Below are 23,126 nucleotides of genomic sequence, written 5' to 3'. Positions count from 1 at the left end.
CAGACCGCATAACAACATACGTTGTTCCCTTTGTCATCAGTATGTTACTTGCCCGAGATTCGATCGTCGGTATCTCGATACCTAGTTCAATCTCGTTACCGGCAAGTCTCTTTACTCGTTCCGTAATACATCATCCCGCAACTAACTCATTAGTTACAATGCTTGCAAGGCTTATAGTGATGTGTATTACTGAGTGGGTCCAGAGATACCTCTCCGACAATCGGAGTGACAAATCCTAATCTCGAAATACGCCAACCCAACAAGTACCTTTGGAGACACCTGTAGAGCACCTTTATAATCACCCAGTTACGTTGTGACGTTTGGTAGCACACAAAGTGTTCCTCCGGTAAACGGGAGTTGCATAATCTCATAGTCATAGGAACATGTATAAGTCATGAAGAAAGCAATAGCAACATACTAAACGATCGAGTGCTAAGCTAACGGAATGGGTCAAGTCAATCACATCATTCTCCTAATGATGTGATCCCGTTAATCAAATGACAACTCATGTCTATGGCTAGGAAACATAACCATATTTGATCAACGAGCTAGTCAAGTAGAGGCATACTAGTGACACTCTGTTTGTCTATGTATTCACACATGTATCATGTTTCCGGTTAATACAATTCTAGCATGAATAATAAACATTTATCATGATATAAGGAAATAAATAATAACTTTATTATTGCCTCTAGGGCATATTTCCTTCAAAGATTATGCTGAAATCTTTGGTTGTCAACTCGGACAATTTCTAATTCGCTATCTGGGTATCCCTATTCACTATAGGCGACTGACAATAGCTGAATGGAAGCATGTTGAAGAGAGACTGGAGAAACGTCTGGCCAGTTGGAAGGCCAAACTCTTGTCCTATGGAGGTCGACTAATCTTGATCAATTCGGTCCTTACCAATATGGTTCTTTATATGTTATCTTTTTTTTCATCTCCCAAAAGGAGTGCTCCAGCGTCTTGACTATTATAGATCAAGATTTTTTTGGCAGAGTGATAATGAAACCAAGAAGTATCGTTTGGCAAGGTGGAACGTATTATGCCGCTCTAAAAGCCAAGGGGGGCTTGGAATCCAGGATCTTGAGATAAAAAATATATCACTGCTCAGCAAATGGGTATATAAATTACTCACTGAGAACGGTGTTTGGCAGGAAATCATTCGTAATAAATACGTGGGTTCCAAAGCAATATCCCAAGTCTACTGGAGACCCGGAGATTCACATTTTTGGAGTGGGGTGATGAAAGCTAAAGAATTCTTTTTCCAGTTTGGAACGTTTTCGGTTAGGGACGGCTCCCAGACACGTTTCTGGGAAGACACCTGGTTGGGGAACAACCCCTTAAATGTGCAATACCCAAGTTTATATCGGATAGTTAGACATAAGTTTGTCATGATTAAACAAGTGCTGGGACATGAAAACCCTGATATTTCTTTTCGTCGAACCCTCATTGGTCCTCGATTGGCAGCATGGGATGATCTGCTAACCCGACTGGGAGCCATCCAGCTATCAGTGGAACCGGATATCTTTAAATGGAAATTGCATCAGAGTGGTAAGTTTTCGGTTAAATCCATGTATGATGCACTGGTTCATAACGAGGTACCAATAGATAATAGGAAATTGTGGAAGCTTAAGATTCCCCTAAAAGTGAAAATTTTCCTATGGTTTTTCACTAAAGGAGTTATCTTAACTAGGGACAATTTGGCACGACGAAACTGGCTAGGTTGCAAAAAATGTGTTTTCTGCCACCATGATGAGTCGATTAAGCACTTATTTTTTGAATGCAAATTTGCTCGATCGGTATGGGCCATTGTCCAAATAGCTTCGAATCTATACCCTCCTCGTAGTGCATGTAATATGTTCGGCAACTGGTTGAGGGGAATAGATAAACAATTTTCTAAACACATTCTTGTGGGGGCGGCTGCCTTATGTTGGGCACTCTGGCTCACTAGGAATGATATTGTTTTTAACCGTAAATGCGTTTCTTCTCCTATGCAGGTTATTCATATATGCTCGCGATGGCTCCGTATGTGGTCTATCCTGCAGCGGCCGGAGGACAGAGACCTTTTTATGATGGCGTCTACACGGCTGGAGCGTTCGACCAGGGAGATTTTCTACCCCCATGGATGGCGGTGTGATCTTCAAATTGGATTGGCCCCTCTATAGGCTTGTTTTATTGTTTACTTGTGGCTGTTTAGCCATATTTTTTTGATCTAGACTTCTTCAAACTTTTGACTGTGTGCATCTAGCTATGCAGAGGCCGGGTGATCTTTGATGCGTCTGTATCAACTCGATATTTCAATTCAATGAAAAGCCCTTTATCGAAAAAATATATACGGCAAACATTGTAGTAGTAACCATCCCACACCTAGGGCGCGCTTGATCGATCTAACTCATGTTCACGCCGGGGCCCCTGCTTCATGGAATCCTGGCTACGTAGGTAGTACGTACGTCGGCCGAGGCGACACGTCCCTTGCAGGTAGCCCCCCTACTGGATGCGTGCCCGCATGGGATTATATGCAGTTGCACAGTGTGCTGCCAGAGACGTCCCCTGGAAGAACCAAATGCAGCTAGCGGAATAATGACCCGTGGGACTCCTCCACCTCTATCATTGCCCTCCGTGTTGAACTCTCGAAGAATTAAGCCATATCCATGATGACCACCGCCTGTATTAATCTGCACCTTCCCGCTGTGATGTTTCTCAAGCAAATCAAATGATCATTCCTACGAAACTCCTTGGAGCCCGTCATCCTGGTGTCGATGATGATAATGATGGTGATGCGCGTTTAGGCGCCAGGGCCCGCATGTCAGTCGCAGTGGTCGCCGATCTTTTTACGGAAATGCAAAGCTATTATGTGATGTGTGTTCAGGGCCTGTGTGACCATGTACATTGATTGTTCGGAGGAAAACTATATCATTTCGTCAAGTAGAATCTTTTGGACCGGCATCATGAACAAGTTTGTGACCCGAGGATTGTTTGGAAAAGTCAAGCAAAGCATGGCCATTGCTCTCTCTGGCCAGTTTGTAGACAAAGGGATGGTAGGCCATGCCGCCCGAACCATACGTCTACGTCGATATGTAGATCTAAAGATGTAATTTGGAATAAGAGGCTTGTATCCTTCTCTCAAGACAATGGCTAGAACCATAGCATATATATCATGAAGCGTGCATCTTCTGTTTGATGTTCAGCCCAGAACAATAATTGACACTAGCTAGCTAGTACGAATATATCATTATTCCTGTAGAAATTATTCACTTTCCAAGTTTTATAAGTACATTTTTTTGAATATTTTGACTATGTAATAAGGGACCTTTTCCCTCCAATTCTTAATAATATGGGATTTTTCGATTTTTTGTTTGTTTTTATGTTTTACTTAAATGTGTATGAGTTTTTGGATTTAAAGATATTTTCATGTCTATGAACACAAATTAAACTCAACCAATAGTTGAGTGTCTAAGAACCTTTAGGTCCCATGATTCTTTTGATGCTATCTCGTCTTTCATTCTTCATGAGCAAACAGTCGATGGTTTAAACCTTTTCCTTAACTTCTTTTTGCACCCAGTGAAGGTCATAATTGGGCTCTTGTCTTCTGACGTAGCTACAGTGGAGACTGCTGGATCGCTATCCTCTCTCTGCCTTACGTACGCTGTTGTGGTTTCGCTCCACATCTGATCTGTAGTACGTATACATACATCTTACTGTAGCGGATAGGGTATACCCATTTTGGACTGTTTGATCAATCATGTCTGCCAGCAGCGGTTTTACCTACCGTATCTTCTATTGGACATAAGAACCAGAACGGAGCAATTGGTAAAAATAATACCCTGGATTACGTGTATAACACTTTACAGTTTTTTATTTCCGTCAAAAAGAACTTTGTAGTTTTACGTTTTACAAAGAATTACTAAAAAAATAGCCTTCAGAGAGATATGTATGAACATGCAAATTTATGACGATAAGTGGTTAATCCTAACATGAATACAGTCTACTACCTATAATACGACTGTATAACTTAATATTTGAAGACAACATATTGAAAGATAAACCCAACAATCCTCGCAAGTAGGGTTTGCATTTATTTTTGTTGGGACCCACACATCTAAGGTCCTTTCCTGTGCTCCAAGGTGTACCGGTGCTAAGGATGCCACATAGGCAAAAAAAGATGACGTGACAGAGCAATTAAGGAGGAGAGAGAGCATTATGGTGACCCCAGGAGGAAACGATGCTAAGCACGTGAACCTATGCAAAATGGCTACCAACCAATGCATAAAGGAGTTTAAGTGTTAAAGAATTAAATGAGAGAAGTTTAGCTACAAAAGCTAAGCACCTATGCATTGGGGAGATTAGTTGCTAAAGTTTTTAATGCACTTAGCACCTCACCTAAGCACGATTGCATTTGAAGATGTCTAAATAATTGTAATTATGATTGAAAAATGATAACTAACTCCACACATACTTCACTGAATCCAGTTGGAAATTGCTGAGATGTACCAACTTTGTGCAATTAGTCGACATGCCCAAAATAAATAACAATGGTATAATGCCCCTTGAATAACAAACTATTAAAAGCACATTCCTTCAATATCGAAATACATGGTTTAAGATACTGATACAAATATTGTGATACAACTTTGACATATTTATTTATTAACTGTAGTAAAAAAAGAAGATCATGAGAAATCTAATGGTGATAATTTTGGTGCCTGGAAGCCCAAATACTTCCAATATATGGTTTTAATCGAAATATAGCTATAATAATGCACTTATAGACCCAAAAAATAATTCAAATAATGCATTTAAATAATGTAATTTAAGGCCAGGCTAGGCCAGGCTAGGGTTGTTAGGATCAGCCTTTTAAAAGCTTGGCCGAACAAATACCTAGGTCTATAACCATCTCACTGTTCAAATTAAATCATTTTCACTAACTAGTATTTAGATAAATATGTGGATTATGTGATACAAATTTGATATGTTTCAAGTTGTGTATCCAAATGTATATTCGTAGGCTACATGTGATTGCAACTACAAATTAAGTATTTACAAGGAAATGAAGATTGGAGTTCAAGTTAGAATGGTCAATCTCTTACTACATAAGAACATATTACAAACCAGTTTAAAATGCTTTGCAGAGGTGGTTACTTGATCCATCTGTATGAAAAGGGAGATCGGTTATATTTATTTTATCTAAGTTGGGTTCTCAATCGATCAGGAAATTTTACTATCCAAGTCGGTTCATTCGGAAAAAGATGGGTCACGATTACATAATTATATGCATTTTTTATCTGTTTATGGAATTGCCTCTTTTATTTGTATTGTAAATAGTACCACACTTTAAACTTTTAGTAAGGCCACATATGGAATGTTGAATACTTAGAGTATCCATAGTGTATGAATATTGAGTGCGGCGTTTCTGCTCCTGAGCTCATCTGCACCCACCCTAACGAAAAAAATCAAAACAAATACTAAACAAATTAAAAAAATTCCATTTTTTTGTGTGTGGTAGATAAGCTTACGCGTGAGGTGCGCTCCAAGTTTCAACTCATTTGGACATCTGAGCAACTCTCAGCAAAAAGACAAATTCAGGGTCTATAAAAATGTTTACTGTTCACACATTGTTCTGACCTGATTTGTTTTTTTTGCTGAGAGCTGCTCAGTTGTCCAAATAAGTTGAATTTTGGAGCGAACCTCACGCATAAAATTATCTATCACACGATTTTTTTTAGAATTTTTTTAGTATTTATTTTGATTTTTTCCTGACCGGGTGCAGATGAGCCTGGGCACCGAATTGGGTTTTTCAAAAAAAATTAAAAAAAATTGTGTGATAGATAATTTTATGTGTGAGGTTCACTCCAAAATTCAACTTATTTGGACATCTGAGCAGCTCTTAGCAAAAAAAAGAAACAAATCGGGTCAGAACAGTGTGTGAATAGTAAACTTTTTTACAGACCCTGAATTTGTCTTTTTTGCTGAGAGTTGCTTAGATGTCTAAATGAGTTGAAACTTGGAGCGCACCTCACGCGTAAGCTTATCTACCACATACAAAAAAATTGGAATTTTTTGAATTTGTTTAGTATTTGTTTTGATTTTTTTCATTAGGGCGGATGCAGATGAGCTCAGGAGCAGAAACGCCGCACTCAAAGCCCTATCTCTCTTCTCTTAGAGGTAACCTCTATACACTGCACTAGTTGACTCTAATGCAAAAAATAGCTAGTGTCGCTTCCAACTTTAGAGGCTGCCTTCAACAACTAAACAAATCAAACTGGTCCCACTTGTCAGTGAGAGAAAGTCTAGGAGAGGTAGTTGGTTGGATAATTGTGGTGCTAATTAGTTTTTTTTTAATTTCTGCTAGGTCTCCCTTAGAGGCTGGTTGGAGTCTCAATACACCGTGAGCTTTTCCATTTGGGCAGAGGTAAACAATGTGAGATTTACCTTAGAGGCAGGGTTGCCTCTGTACACTGGTGATGGCTGAGAGATGAGAGCTACCACCAATGTCGAGGTCATTTATTAAAGTTTTAGTTGTTTCTAAAGTTATATTTAGCGTTATTGTGTTAGTTCAGCTAAACTTACATTATTAAAAGGCCTTACTAAAAAGATTGTGTACAAATTTAATTCAATAGTAGAATGAAATATGCACGTACCCTTAGATTTGTAGATGAACCAATCACACATCCTTGTTGTGTTAAATGTGCAAAATGATAAAACTTATGCTACAAACCAAAGTTCTTTTTATGTGGGAAAACAGTATTATTCGAACCTATTCACTAATCATTTTACATGTGCTGTGAGATTCAGCATGTTCATAACCAAAACCCACACTTATAAGCAAGTAGCCAGCGCCAACAAATAATGACAGAGTTTAATAACAGAATATTAATCATTGGCGTGCCAAGGCGCCACACTGTTGACAAACTGCAGCCATGGAGAACGTTCACCAATGAGCATGCATACATTGCTCCACGGAAAAGGAACCCCACAACGAAGAACTGCTTACAACACAAGGCGTTTTTGCTACATTGCCTGTAAAACACCAATGCATGAGCCGTTCATAGTGCACGTCTCTGCGAATGAAGCCCATACATGTCACGGGTCACATGAGGAAACACGCCTCTCTCTCTCTCTCTCTCTCTCTCTCTCTCTCTCTCTCTCTCTCTCTCTCTCTCTCTCTCTCTCCTCCCTCCCTCCCTCCCTCCCTCCTTCCCCCCCTATAATAGGTATCACCCAGGTTCACTGCTCCCCTCGACGATCCTCCACTCTAGGAAGCAATCTAGCTAGCTATCAAGGCGACTAGCCATGTCCAACCCGTACACCTTCCTCAGGCCTCACATAGATCGTCCTTTCTTCCCCTTCCAAAGAAGCCTAGTCTCTCCATCCTCTCCCCCAAAACAAGCACTCCCTCTCCTGAGCCTCCTCCCTTCGAGCCATGATCACAGCAAGATCTTTGGTTGTGGGTATGCCGGTGATGATGATCATCATCAACTTAAGAAGGAAGATGAGGATGTAAACATCTCACTCCAAATTGGGCCGGCGAATCCGAACCCCGCGCCTAATCTTTTAAGGAGTACTGTGAGTGATGGTGGTTGCGATGACGCAACAGGAACAGCACAAGATCAGTGTGGTGGTGGCGATCACAGCAGGGCGAACGAGCAGGAGGAAGTGGAAGACGACGATGATGATGCCGCCGGTGATGGTCTTTGTTTGGAGTACTTTGCCGCTGGTAAGCTTACCAAGGGCAAGTATTGGATCCCTACCCCCGCTCAGATCCTCATTGGGCCCACTCACTTCGCTTGCCCGGTGTGCTGCAAGACCTTCAGCAGATACAACAACCTGCAGGTAAATTAGCTAGACTTCATATATGCATCCATCTAAGTTTAATTTACAAGCTAGTAGAAGATATTGATTCGATTGATCGATGTGCTACATGGCAGCTGATGTCCAAGATCATCATTTTTCCTGTAGTTGCATGCATGCATGATCACCATAACAAAGACGGATCTGTAGCTACGGGAATCTTGATCGGTGTATACACTGTAGCAGAAGATGGGGGGACATCCGTGATGTGGTAGTAGCTTGTGAGACGAGGGCTATAGTGTAGAGACTGGGACCTTTTGTGCGTTTCAGCTAGGCAGGCTGGTTAATTCGTACTTCCTTTTGTTGTTAGTTCCCACATTTGGGCCAGTACAGATGTAGGGCTTCCTCCAATCATTCTATCCTGGCTTTTGTCGTGCCTGTTTCGTATTTTTGTCACCTCGTGCATGTCGAGGCTCAGAGAGATGGAGAGAGGTACCATGAAAATTCTCTCTCCATTCTGCCTTGCACAGTTGCACTGTGGATGCATCCATATGTGTACACGGATTTATAGCTGCTTCCCCAGGAAAGGCACCATGTCTGTCTGGTGACAGCATTACCAATAGATCCATGCATCCACTGTTGTCTAATTAATTTTGACATGTTTTGAGTGACATTGCTGAATATCATGATTATGCAGTTAACTTTGAGGATATAATACGTGCAGATGCACATGTGGGGACACGGGTCGCAGTACCGCCGCGGGCCGGACTCCCTCCGCGGCACGCAGCCGGCGGCGATGCTCCGGCTGCCGTGCTTCTGCTGCGCGCCGGGGTGCCGGAGCCACGTGGACCACCCGCGGGCGCGGCCGCTCAAGGACTTCCGGACGCTGCAGACGCACTACAAGCGCAGGCACTGTGCCAAGCCGTTCCTCTGCCGCAAGTGCGGCAAGGCGCTCGCCGTGCGCGGCGACTGGCGCACGCACGAGAAGAACTGCGGCCGCCGGTGGCACTGCACCTGCGGCTCCGACTTCAAGCACAAGCGCTCGCTCAAGGATCACATTCGGGCCTTCGGGCAGGACCACGTCGAGCGGCCGCCCGCCGCCAAGATGTGACCGTCGAGACATGGACGATAAATATGCATGGCCAAACGGCCTGCCAGTGATTATATGATTACTTGTGCAATATTAGGGGACCGATTAATTTGTGCATCCATGGTATTCTCCTTCCCATAATAAGTATTACTATGTTACTAGCTGCTAGCTGAACTCAGTTTGATTTTTACACTTATTTAACTATTTTGTTCTTATTTTTCAAGTGCTATGTGCGTATTTTAGCGTGTTAATCGTAGACTTGTAAGTTATGGCAACTTAATTTGTTCGGTAATATTCTTATTTTGTATTTGTTTCATGGTTTGTTAGACTAAGTATATATTAGATATACGTGTTGTAACACAACTTGTATTTGTACGGTTCCCTCTTATAAATATATGACAGCCATACCCACCAAGGGTATCGAGCATTGTTTCAAACCCTAATCTGTTTAACATGGTATCAGACGACGCGTTCGGTCCGCGCCGTGCTTCCGCTTCCTCTGCCGCCGCCGCGTCGGCCTTCGCCGCCGCGCCGCCTCCGTCAACCCTGGCAACGGAATCGCCGTTCATGGCGTCTACCCCGCTCGCCTGGGCCCGTCCGTCCGCATCGGGGTCGCGTCCTCCAGCGCCCCGATCGCCCGCGCCTTCGATCGCCCGTGATGCCGCCCTGGCGTCGCACACGTTTGATCCCGCGCAGCTACCTTACGGCACCGCTGCGAACTCTGCTGCGCCGCCGGCCTCAGGCCCTCGTGGCACTCCCGTCCAGATGCCGTACGGTGGGCCGTATCTAGCACCGTACGTCGCGCCGTCGTCGCCGTATGTCGCGCCGGCACCGTATGCTTCGTCCTCCGCGGTGCCCTACGAGGCGCCGTATGGCGCGCCCTACGCTGTCTCTGTGCCGCACGTCGCGTCGCTGCAGCCCTACGGCGTACCTCCTACGGCGCCCTACGGTCATCACCAACACTACCGTACGTCTCCGTCGGCCGATGCGCTGATTCTGTACAGTGCTCCTCCGACGTACGACTCGCAGCTCTCCGCATCGGTGGCTGAACCAGGACCTTTCCACTTCGCTCACCTGGTGACGGTGAAGCTCTCTGCTGACAACAACCTTCTGTGGCGCGCTCAGGTGTTGCCGCTGATGCGTAGTCACTACCTTGAGGGGTATGTCGATGGTACGCTGCCGTGTCCCCCGGCCATGGTTCCGGTACCCTCGGCCGCTGGTGGCTCCGTCATGGTGTCCAACCCTGCTCATCGTCGGTGGATCGCTCAGGATCAAGCTATTCTGGGTGCTATTCAGTCCTCGCTCACACCCTCCGTGGCCGGCATGGTGGTCTTTGCCGCGACGTCGAGGGATGCATGGGCCACGCTCGACTCCAGCTTTTCCTCGCAATCGCTGGCCCGTTCCTCTGCCATTCGTAACCAGCTGGGTGAGGTCAAGAAAAATGACCTCTCCGTCACGGCCTTCTACAACAAGGTCAAAAGTTTGGCTGATACACTGTCGTCTATTGGGAAGCCTCTTCATGATGAGGAGTTTACTTCGTTCATTCTCAATGGGCTTGATGAGGACTATGATTCTCTCGTTGAAAACATTAATGGACGTGACTCACCGATGCCGCCTCGCGATCTCTATGCACGCCTTCTCAACACCGAACAGAGGCTCGCTGCTCGCCGCTCCGTTGGCGTCTACACGGAGGGACCTTCTGCGAACGCTGCTCTCCGCGGGGGCGCCCGCGGTGCCAAGCAGAAGGCGCCGCCGACCTCAGGCAACCAACCCCGTCTGCCCGCTCCACCTCCGACGGCTGGCCGCAAGCGGCTCCACTGCGAGGCATGTGGTGGTGGGGTTGAGTGTCAACTCTGCGGCATCGAGGGGCACTTGGCGTCTCGCTGCCATCGTTGCTTTAAACGAGATTTTCTTGGCATTGGGAACAATGGGAAGGGCAATGAGAAGCAAGCTGCTCTCGCTACACCGGATCCCGGGTTCACTCCTTCATACTCGGTGGATCCTGCCTGGTACATGGATACGGGCGCTACGGACCATTTGACGAGTCAGCTTGACAAGCTGGCCACTCGCCAGCCCTACACCGGTCACGATCAGGTCCGCACGGCCAATGGATCAGGTATGCCCATCTCACATGTTGGTCAGGCATCTCTTCTTTCACGTACCACTAAAACCTTGCATCTGCTTGATGTCCTTCGTGTTCCCTCAGTCACACGTAGTTTACTCTCGGTTCCTAAATTAACTCGTGACAACAATGTGTTTGTTGAGTTTCACCCTTTCCATTTTTTTGTTAAGGACCGGGACACGAGGGACGTTCTTCTTAGTGGTTGAGCTCGCGACGGCTTATACGCACTTGATGTGCCACGAGTCTCTCAAGTTTTCAGTGGTGTTCGGGTGTCGTCGTCGCAGTGGCACTCTCCCCTTGGCCACCCCGCTACTCCCATTGTGCGCCATGTGCTTCATCGCCATCATCTTCCTGTTGAGTCGAGTAATAAGGAGTTTCTAGTGTGTGATGCTTGTCAACAAGGCAAGAGTCATCAGTTGCCTTTTTCTGTATCAAGTCGTGTTGTCACGGCTCCTCTTGAGCTTGTGTTTTCAGACGTGTGGGGCTATGCCCAAACTTCTGTTAGTGGTCACAACTATTATGTCAGTTTCATCGATGCTTTCAGTCGCTTTACTTGGATTTATCTTATTAAGCGCAAATCTGATGTGTTTCATGTCTTTATGCAATTTCAAGCACATGTTGAACGATTGCTTAAGCACAAAATTATCCATGTTCAGTCAGACTGGGGGGGTGAGTATCGTAACCTTAACACCTTCTTTCAGAAGCTTGGCATCTCACACCATGTGTCTTGTCCTCATACACATCAGCAGAACGGTGCAGCTGAGCGTAAACACCGTCACATAGTTGAAACTGGCCTGACACTTCTTGCACATGCCTCTGTCCCGTTTCGGTTCTGGAGCGATGCTTTTGTTACTGCCTGTTTTTTGATAAACAGGATTCCCACACGACGCCTTCACATGAAGTCTCCACTCGAAGTGTTGCTTAATGAAACTCCAGATTATTCCCTCCTCAAAGTGTTCGGCTGTGCGTGTTGGCCGCATCTTCATCCGTACAATAAGCATAAACTTGAGTATCGATCTAAACAATGTGTGTTTCTTGGGTACAGTCCTCTCCACAAAGGTTACAAGTGTCTTCACATCCCGTCAAATCGTGTTTACATTTCTCGTGATGTTGTGTTCGATGAGACTGTCTTCCCATTTTCCACGCTCACATCACCCACCGATACTCCCGTCACTGAGTTGCACTCTTTTCCAGTTTTGCCTGATCAATTTGTGGATGCTGCATATTCTCCTCTGTTGTTGCCTAACCATGGTGCAGGGACTGGACGAGGCGCTCGACTTGAGCTTCTGGATGATGATATGGCCACAACTGCGCCAGTTGCTGCCACGCCGGATGAGGCGCTCGACGAGGCTGCCCCCGCCACTACCCCGCTTGACCCCGACGTCGATCACGCGTGCATGCCCCATGCACGAGGATCCGACGGGGTGACCAAGTCGCCGGGGTCAGCGGCCTCGCTGTCGCCTGGGCCGGCCGAACCTGTGGAGCTGTCGGCCGGGCCGGCTGGACCCGCGGCGCTCTCCCCTGAGCCGGAGGCCTCGCAGGTCACCGAGTCTTCATCGCCTGGTCCGTCGATGCCGATCACGCCCGGTCTGTCTTCGCCGACCCTGACCGTGCCACCGGATGCGCCTGTTGACTCGCCCGCCGGTGCGCCCTCCTCGCCGCTGATGGATAGTGGCTCCTCTGGTATGGCAACTCCAGCGCCACCTCCGCCTGTCGTCCTGCGTCCCCATACTCGCAGCAAAAGTGGCATCTTCCAACCGAAGAAGCGCACTGACGGCACTGTCGCGTGGCTCGCGGCCTGTGTGGCACATGCTGAGGCTGACCCTACGACTGAACCATGACATTTTCGAGCGGCGCTTGGCATCCCGCATTGGCGTGCTGCGATGGAGCAGGAGATTCATGCCCTTCAAAGAAACAACACTTGGCGTCTTGTTCCAGCTCCATCTGGTGTTAATATCATTGACTCTAAATGGGTATTCAAGGTGAAGAAACATGCTGATGGCTCCATTGAGAGGTACAAGGCACGCCTGGTTGCCAAGGGGTTCAAACAACGGTATGGCATTGATTATGAAGACACATTCAGTCCTGTTATTAAACCAACTACTATTCGTGTTCTTCTCTCTTTGGCTGTTACTCGCGGATGGTCGCTTCGACAGCTTGATGTTCAGAATGCCTTTCTCCATGGAGTTCTGGAAGAAGAGGTTTATATGCGTCAGCCGCCAGGTTTTGTTGACCCTGCTCAGCCACATCATTTATGTCGTCTTGTCAAAGCTCTCTACGGTTTGAAGCAGGCCCCGCGTGCATGGCATGCCCGTCTTGGCGCCGCTCTTCGTGCGCATGGGTTTGTTCCTTCTACAGCAGACACATCTCTGTTTATTCTACAGCGACCTGAGGTGACTATGTACATTCTGGTATATGTTGATGACATCATCCTTGTCAGTTCGTCTGCTTCTGCTACAGACCGGCTTGTGTCCTCTCTTGGTGCTGAGTTTGCTGTTAAGGATCTTGGGAGACTGCATTATTTTCTGGGCCTAGAGGTTCTTCATTCTGATGGTGGCTTGACTCTTACTCAGAAGAAGTACTCTCAGGATCTCCTGCGTCGTGCAGGTATGTTGCAGTGCAAGTCTGCTACGACTCCCATGTCTGCTACAGACAAACTGACAGCTCTTGCTGGTGACTTGCTTGCTCTTGAGGATGCCACAGAGTACCGCAACATTGTGGGTGGACTGCAGTACTTGCTCATTACTCGACCAGACATATCATTTGCAGTTAACCGTGTGTGCCAGTATCTTCATGCACCACGTGATTCTCACTGGTCAGCTGTTAAGCGCATCTTGCGCTATGTTCGTCACACTGGTTCATATGGTCTCCATCTTCAGCCTGCGCGTTCTGGACTGATCTCAGCATTCTCTGATGCCGACTGGGCTGGTTGTCCTGATGATCGGCGATCCACGGGGGGACATGCTGTGTTCTTTGGGCCTAACTTGATCGCCTGGCAAGCTCGCAAGCAAGCTACGGTGTCTCGGAGTAGTACCGAAGCTGAGTACAAAGCTGTTGCTAATGCCACAGCTGAGATCATGTGGGTGCAGTCATTGCTTCGAGAGTTGAAGGTCTCCCCAACTCAGCCGCCTGTTCTTTGGTGTGATAACATCGGTGCAACATACCTTTCATCCAATCTAGTATTTCATGCCCGAACGAAGCACATCGAAGTTGACTATCATTTTGTGAGGGAACGTGTTGCTCAGTAGCTCCTTCAGATTAAGTTTGTTTCTTCGAAGGATCAGCTTGCTGATATTTTCACTAAACCCTTGCCCTTGCCTTCTTTTGAAGGATGTCGTCGCAATCTTAACCTTCTGAGTGTTTCAGGACATAGTTAAGATTGAGGGAGGGTGTTAGACTAAGTATATATTAGATATACGTGTTGTAACACAACTTGTATTTGTACGGTTCCCTCTTATAAATATATGACAGCCGTACCCACCAAGGGTATCGAGCATTGTTCCAAACCCTAATCTGTTTAACATGGTTAATTGTCACGATTCATTTCCTAGTTATTTTAAGCAAATACTCTCACATATACCACTCTGTTTTAATTATTTTCATAAGGTCAGTTTGAGAGAACTCGCCCCTTAAAACTCTTTCATTAAACTAAATCGCTGTATGTAAGCAGGATAATAAAATACTCCCCCCGTCTTAAAATAAGTGTCTCAACTTTAGTATAATTTTGTAGGGAGTATATTTTAACGACCCTCCAAAATTAAATTATTGCCACTTAGATGTACGATAGTGTTTCATTTTTGTTAAATATATTTTGTAGTGTGTTATTAAATACACTAAAGCTCTAAATCATGTGTGTCTAACACTTAAGTGTTGTAGATGGAAGAATTACTAATATCCACAACATCAAGTATATAGTATGAAAATATATTGTATGATGGGTCTAATGAAATTAATTTGGCGTTGTAGATGTTGGTATAATTTTCTAGGGACATTTGGATTTGTGCCCCTAACTCGAACCCACTACTCCTATTTGCCCCTAATTTCGAAGCATGCTTAAATTTGCCCCTTTGTTGTTAGTTGCACTTATAGAAATGTCCGTTCATGCCGTTACTGCCCAGTCAAAGGGCTTTGACCGTTTTCTGGGCGTTTGCTTGACATTTCTGCCCCTGGAAAAAATAAAAGAAAAATTCAAAAAGAAAAGAGAGTGCATGTTCTTACCTTTTGGCATTGGACGTCCCAGCCAGCCCAGCCCACTAGTTGGTTACCTTCTTCCTCTGCTAAGGCAAAGGGCATGTTGCCCCCGCGCACACCTGGGCGCTGCCGTTCCCATGGCCAATGATGCCGAGCCACCGCACAACCATGTCTCCGAGCCCTGCCGTAAGTAGAGCATCACCATATCGAAGATCGTGACCTTGGATGCTCTGCAAGTTCGGAACCGACACCATCTCCGCCGCCTCTGACTACTGGCCGCTGTCTTAGATTCGCTATCATCCGAGATCCCCCGTCGCTCCCTTACCGTCACGGAGATCCATATGCTATCTCGAATGTTCCAGACATGTCACCTATGGTTTCCTCTTAGTCCAGCCACCTTCCCACGGCACCTCGCTCCGGCGGCCGCAGGCAAGGTCCATGTGCTCGCTATCGGCCGTAGCCAGTCCCTTCTACCACTCAGGCATGCTCGCAGTGATCCTCTTATACCAATGGACTTCTACCACATCTTCCTTGTGCCTTCTAGCCACCTACGACAAAGCTTCGACCAGCGCCCGCCGCTGGCCTCGGCCATGGCCGACACTCCAGCCGTCCTTGCTCGCCCAACCACCTCCATTCAATGCGGTGAGAGTCCAGGAGCGCATATGATGAATCACTGGTCGTTTTGGTCGCAGGAACAGGGTTCCCATGGCTTGTGTCATGGCGTATGGTCGGCGGCGGCTTAATGTCGATGGTTTGTCTAGGAGCAGTGGGCTCCCTATGACATGTGGGGCCCATTAATTAGTTTATATATCCTTAATCCTAGTGTGTTAACACTAGGGTTATTAGGGAGACTAATCCAGGGACCCACATGTAAATGAGAGATAGAGTTTTTTCTTTTTATTTTTCTTCAGTGGATCCTACTATAAGTGAGTGAGTGCTTGGATGGGTTTTTGTTCTTATTTTTTGAGTGGGTCCCACTTGTAAGTGACACATGAAGTGAGGGGCAAAAATGTCGAACAAACACCCAATGCGTCAAGTTGACAAGTGACGAAGAGAAAAGCTATGGGAAGGCACCTGGAATGGTGGTTTGTACTAGTTCCTCTTCTCCTTCAATGGTTGTCCTTGCTGCTACATCAGCATCAGGAATGACCTCGCTTGTAGTTCTTGCTGGAGGAGTTCTTGCCGGAGAAGTCCTTGCGGGATAATTCCTTCCTGGCGAAGACTCTTGGAGCTCTTCCTCCTGGTGATCTTGAGCGACGGTCTCGGGGTCTCCTGCCTGCAAAGCATCGTCGATAGTCATGTTAGCAATGCTAGAAGAGCTGCCTGCGCCCTCACCGGTACCAGGGGTGGGATTGCTCTCTGGGTCTGACTGGGCCTTCTTCCTTGGACGCTGGGAGACCTCCTCCTCCCTGCACATCAAGAAGTAGGGCGTCAGTTCCATGATAGAAGTAATAATAATAAATGAAATCTCGGAAAAAGTTGAGGAAGGATTGAATTCTCACTCATCTTCTTCCTCTTCCTCACTGGCATCCCAGGAGAAGGCGATGTCCCACATCTTGTCTTCCATGGCAACACCTGCTTCCCGGTTGGCGGGCGCTGCGGTTGGCAAGGATCACACCCTCTTTTGGCGGGATCCTTCCTGCACCACGGTGGCTTCAGTTGGGACTGCCGCCTTTTTTCGGGAACGGCTTACAAGGGGTGTGTCATCTACATCTTCATCCTCCAGCTCCTTCTCGTGAGGGTTGGCGGCAGAGGATGGAGCAAAGTGGCCTTTCTTTGCTAACCATTTTTTAGGCTTAGAAGTGGCTGGTCTTTTCAGGGGAGGGCCAGCTCATCTTCATCATGAGCTTGGGAGGACTCAGCCGCAACCAGCCTCCTCTTCGTCTTCTCCACCTCCACTTGCCTTGGCGAGCGGATCATGCACACTTCCTATTCAGCAGGTGTCTCAATCAGCTTGGTTAACCAATTGACCACAACTTCAGGTGTTGGTGGCTCCTAATCTTGCAAGATGCTGTTGGCATTGCACTGTGGCATCATCGCCAAAATGGAGTCCCGGGCAGTGTTGTTGTTAAGCGGGAACACGTTTGTCGGGAGTGTAGTTACCAGATTGGCACTAAACAGTTGCTGGATGATCTCATGGTGTTAAAATTCTGTCAAATTGTACTTCAGCCCAGCCCAGAGGTGCACCCAGTCGGTCAGCCCATTATATTCCCAGGGAAAACGATTCCTCTGTTGCAAGGGAGCAATGCGTCGCCAAAGGTAGTCCACACGAACCATTTCCATTATGAAGCCCGCTTGTCGGAGGGATTTTATGTGCTGGATCGCCAAGGAAAATTCCTCATCCCGGGGCCCTCTATCCTTCCAATGGGGGATGTGTGATGCTTCACCTTGGGGAATCACACAACAAGCACTACTAGGGAAAACCTTATACATAGAACTTTAGCAGTAGCGCTGGGTAAAATGGGGCGCTACTGCTACTTAGCAGTAGCATGGGGCAAAGGAACCCGCTACTGCTATGAACATAGCAGTAGCGCTGCCGTGGCAAAGAGCACTACTACTAAAATTACCCCATCGTTGCCACCAGGCTAAGTTTAGTAGTAGCGCTGTCCTAGGAAACGCGTTACTGCTAGCTAGCTTAGCAGTAGCGTTTTCTCCTAAACCGCGCTACTGCTAATCCAGCCTTATCCCCTCGTGCGCCCACCCGTTTCCTCACTTCATCTCCTATCTCACTGTGTCGCGGCCGTCGTCCTCCTCCCGCGGCAATGCCCCCATCGCCGCATTGCCGCCGCCGGCGTCGCTGCCATCCTCCGGCCTCGGTAAGCCTCCTCCTTCTCCTCTTCCTCCTCCCTCCTCCCTCCTCTAGCTGCCCCTCCTCCCTCCTTTGCCCCACTCCTCCTCCCCTCGTCCCTCCCCCTGCTCCTCCCTCCTCTAGCCGCCCCTCCACCAACAGCACCTCGTCCCTCCATAGCCCCTCCTCCCTCCACAGCCCCTACTCCCCCTCCTCCATCCACAGCCCCTCCTCCCTCCATAGATTTTATTAATAGTATAGATAGGTAGAATGTAGGTTTTTTCAATAGTATAGATTGGTAGAATTTTGTAGAACGTACATAGAATTTAAGTGGTTAATAGAACTAGTTATTTATAGTAAGTGCTTAATAGAATTAGTTGAATTAGTAAAAAATAATTATTTTTATTTATAGTAAGTGCTTAGTTGAACTAGTAAGAAAATTAATTATTTTTATTTATAGTAAGTGCTTAGTTGAATTAGTTGAATTAATAGAACTAGTTTATTTTTAGTAAGAAAATTTTAGGTATGGAAAATTTAATTATTTTTATGTCATTATCACTTTGTCATCAAAGAATGCTATATGAGATTTGATGATCTAAAATTTTACTCGGTGGAATATGCAGGCTTTGTAGAGTAGTGTCTCCTTGGAGTGATCGTCATCCGAGCTACCTCTACTTCCTCTACACCCGAGTCGGTGAGCTAAAAGTCCACCTCCTACTTCTCCACTCCTCGGTGTATTGAATATAGTTGAACTAGGGTATTTAGTCGGTGAGCTCATGTGCGAATGCTTATGATAATTGATCCAGATGGAATTGCAAGTTTAAGCGTCGTTGTATGTGTATGAACACCTTTGTATCTCAGGGAAAATCCAAGTGGCCTATGTTTTGCCGGAGTGTTGATTCATTTCCGTTCCGGCAAATTTCAGGCGCTCGATATGTCCTATTTTAGCAAAGGTCATGCCGGATTTTTCCTTGAATTTAAGCATGAATTCTGCTAGAATATGTAGGAAATATCGAGTGCCCCGAATTTGCTCGAAAGAGAATTAAACGACATTTCGAGTTGACTTTTAAGTTTTCTGGTAGTTGCCTTCGATTGATTTCCAATTAATGTTTCAACTATGAACATAGGAAATGTGTGACGACGGAAAGGATTTCGGTATGTGCGAATACTGCAAAGACGAGCGCGGCCTGTGCGACAGACATTTCCTAGTTGATGATAGCCGCTTCAGCATCAAGCTGGATGAGACCTTCGAAGTGGATACAGTAAGTCACAATGATATAGGAAATGTCTTTTGCTTCAACTTATAATTTTAATTTTTTACTATTCTACCAGCGTATCCCCTGCCATGCAAGAAATTTTTTCTTGGATAAGATTGGTTTCAGTCCTGTGAAAACTATGGAGGTAAACAGAGTTCACTTGAGGACCGAGCATGGTTATACTTTCGACGCAAAATTATACAATGCAGACACCTACACCTATTTTGAATGCAAAAATTAGAGAGCACTATGCAAGGCTTATGCATTTGAGCCTGATATGCTTATCACCTTTGATATTCATCCGGAAGATGATATTGAAGGTAATATCGACATCTGGGTCGATGTGCAGACGGCTCTAGTTCTACCATTATGTGAGTTTCTCAACCATATTTATGTTTTTGGTATTGGTTATTTAAACATAGTTGACAACTAATTTCTATTGACAGCTTATTTCCATTCAAGCAAACATGTCCGGCGCTTGGTAGACATGACCTACCACTGTCTCGGGGTTGAACTAAACTGCGAGGAGATAAGTCATTATGTTCCATGGCTTGAGGATCTTGATGTTGTCAAGAGAAATTATTTTCCTGAACTTGAAAATCTTAGTACTCAAAACGTGCGACCAATAGTGTTCGTATTGAACTACGGTCACATCTATTTAGGAAAGATGGTAAGATTTTTACTATTTTTCCTCAGTGCATCTTTTGCATACATTATTTTTTAAGTTAAACTTCATTTCTAAGTATGTTACTACGATGTTCTTCAACAGGGACTCCCGATGATAGTTGTGCCTCATTGGATCGAGTCTAAAGGTCGCATGGCAATGGTTAGCTTATGGCCAAGACATCCTACATCGCACATGAGTGCATTCAGGATTTCTAGAAAGACTGGAGCAGAATTGTGAATGATCGCAGAGAAGTACTAGGGGGCAGCAATCAGAAGCGCAGCCCACAATTAGGAGATAGGTTCATCTGCATGCTCCAATATGATGAATCAGGACTGCTACACATGTTCTATGCTATTTTACGTGAGAGAGAGCAGCAAGAGTGATTAGCTAGCTAGAATGAGTTTGAAGATGATGATGTGCTACACTATGACTATGATGATTAAATAGCTAGTGTTGGTGGTAATGACTAATGATTATTATTAGCTAGTGTTGGTGGTGATTAGATAGCTACACTATGACTATGGTGATTAAATAGTGGTAATGACTATGATGATTATTAGCTTGTGTTGTTGGTGATGATATGACGCAAGAGTTTTTATATTAATATGATGATGATGTTGATGATGATGATGATGAGTTATTATATCATTGGGTGAAAGAACCGCGGATTAGTTTCAAGTGGACGGATCCTAAGTGATCAAGTCGATAATCCATGACTTGATCACTTAGGATCCATCCACTTGAAACTAATCTGCGGTTCTTTCACCTAGTGATTTAATAACTCATTATAATGTAAAAAAATCTCTAAATTGCTACTGTATGAAAACTTGTATAAAGGTGTATGAATACAACATAAAATGGAAAAGAAATAGAATATGGAATAGTAGTAGTAGCGCGGGCAGTGAGACGCGCTACTAGTAGTTACCAGTAGCGCCTGTTGCGTTACTAGTAGTTACCAGTAGCGCCTGTTGCGCTACGCGCTACTACTAAGTTGATATATTAGTAGCGCTTGTTAACCCATGCTACTGCTAACCTTTAGCTGTAGCGCCGTAACAGTAGCGCGGGTTACCCGCGCTACTGATAGGCAAAAAACCCGCGCTACTACTAGGCTTTTCCCTAGTAGTGAAGCTGGAGGGCCATCCATTTTTATCATGCACTAGTTGGATCTCCACTCTTGCCACCATGTCATGAGGTGTCCTCCAATATACTCTGCCACCATGCAATTCCTGAAATGCCAAGTGATGGTTCTCGAGCATCTATCATTGTCGATTTTGGGCGTATAATAATGGTAGAACAAAGGCACCGATGGAACAATACCAACAAAGTTTTCGCATAGATGTGCAAAAATTGCCATGTTGGTGACAACATTGGGGTGGAGTTGTAGCAAAAGCAAGCCATATTCATCCATAATACGCAAACAGAAGTTCAAGAAAGACGGGACCAATCCAGACATGAAGAAACAGGAGAACAACCACACTTGGCCCTCTTCGACTGGAGCTGTTGCGTGCAGAAGCTTGGTGGCGCTATTCTTGTTCCCTTTCCCTGCCACGTGGTAGTTGAAGCGCTCAACCAACTCCGGTGACAGCAGAGTGGAGAGGAAGCAAGCCAGCTCCTTCCGCATCCATGCAAGCTCCCTCCTCTTGCCCTGTCTCCTCCTTTGTCTTTTCTAGCGCCAAACACTTCACCTTGGGTGCCATGGCGTCTAGGAGGGGTGAAAAGGGGACAGGGGATGAAGATGAGTGGTGCCGGTAGTTTATAGATCTAAAATGGAGCAGCGTCAACGTGAATAGCAAGACAGGGGAATTGCCGCACGGTGAGTAATGGTAGCAAATGGGTCGAGCCGTGCCCTCCTCTAGAATTTATGCAGAGGCTTGGGGGCTGAACTTCCCACTACGCGGTGATGGGTTGAACTTCTTTCTATCATTGATACATCCATTTTCCACCATGTTTTCCTACTGTTATTTATAATATTTTGGGACAATATTACACTTCATGAGGAAATTATAATGACTTTTCTCTCTATTTATGCAAAATTTATATGAAGAGGGAAATTACCGGCAGACAGAATTCTAGACTTGAAAAGAGCTACAACAGTGATAGCTATTCTCCGGAGCTCCAAATGACCTGAAAATTTACGGAGATTTATTTTGGAATTAATACAAAATACTGAAATAAGAATCACAAGGAGGGTCCCCACCAATGAGCCACAAGCTCAGGTGGCGCCCCCTAGGGCGCGCCATGTTAGCTTGTGGGCCCACCAGCAAGCCTCCATGGCCCTCCTTCCCCTATATGATGCCATTTGCCCAAAAAAATCAAGAGAAGATTTTCGGGGTGAAGCACCGTTGTCTCAAGGTGGAACCTGGGCAGGAGCTCTTTTGCTCTCTGGTGGAGCGATTCCGCCGGGGATACTTCCCTGAGGGAGGGAAATCGGAGCCATCGACATCACAAATGATCCTCTCATCATGGAAGGACCAATCTTCATCAACATCTTCACCAGCACCATCTCATACCAAATCATAGTTCATCTCTTGTATTCAATCTTTGTCTCAAAACCTCAGATTGGTACCTATGGGTTGCTAGAGTGTTAATTACACCTTGTAGTTTGATGCTAATTGGTTTATTTGGTGGAACATTATATGTTCAGATCCTTAATCATATGCAATACCCCTCTGATCTTGAACATGCGTATGATTTGCGAATAGTTTCGTTTGTTCTTGAGGACATGAGAGAAGTCTTGTTATAAGTAATTATGTGAAGTTGGTATTCGTTCAATATTTTGATGATGTGTATGTTGTTCTTCCTCTCGTGGTGTTGTGTGAACATCGACTACACGACACTTCACCATGTTTGGGCCTAGGGGAAGGCATTGGGGAGTGATAAGTAGATGATGGGTTGCGAGAGTGACGGAAGCTTAAACCCTTGTTTATGAGTTATTTCGTAAGGGGCTGGTTTGGATCCATATGTTTCATGCTATGGTTAGATTTATATTAATTCTTCTTTCGTAGTTGCGGATGCTTGCGAGAGGTGGTAATCATAAGTGGGTTGCTTTTTCAAGTAAGAACAAAATCCTAGCACTGTTCCACCCACATATCAAATTATCATAGTGAACGTGAATCAACTAAACATAATGAACATGAGTAGATAAGAATTCCCACGTGTCCTCAAGAACGCTTTTCTCATTATAAGAAGTACTTTCGGCTTTTCCTTTGCTATAAAAAGTA

At 45.6% G+C, this 23,126-nt stretch overlaps 1 protein-coding gene across 1 annotated transcript; it reads left to right on the top strand.

Moving 5' to 3' along the window:
* Window positions 1-7,209: 7,209 nt before the first annotated feature.
* Window positions 7,210-9,096, top strand: LOC109754709 (zinc finger protein WIP5). Its single transcript, XM_020313616.4, has 2 exons — window positions 7,210-7,833; window positions 8,516-9,096. Exons 1-2 carry the CDS (start codon window positions 7,294-7,296, stop codon window positions 8,900-8,902), a joined length of 927 nt encoding a protein of 308 aa, XP_020169205.1. The 5' UTR covers window positions 7,210-7,293; the 3' UTR covers window positions 8,903-9,096.
* The last annotated feature ends 14,030 nt before the right edge of the window (window positions 9,097-23,126 follow it).

This window comes from Aegilops tauschii, chromosome 5 (genome assembly GCF_002575655.3).
Source record: "Aegilops tauschii subsp. strangulata cultivar AL8/78 chromosome 5, Aet v6.0, whole genome shotgun sequence".
NCBI lineage: Eukaryota > Viridiplantae > Streptophyta > Magnoliopsida > Poales > Poaceae > Aegilops > Aegilops tauschii.
Note: the sequence above shows the minus strand (reverse complement) of the source record. Positions and strands in the feature narration are given on the sequence as shown.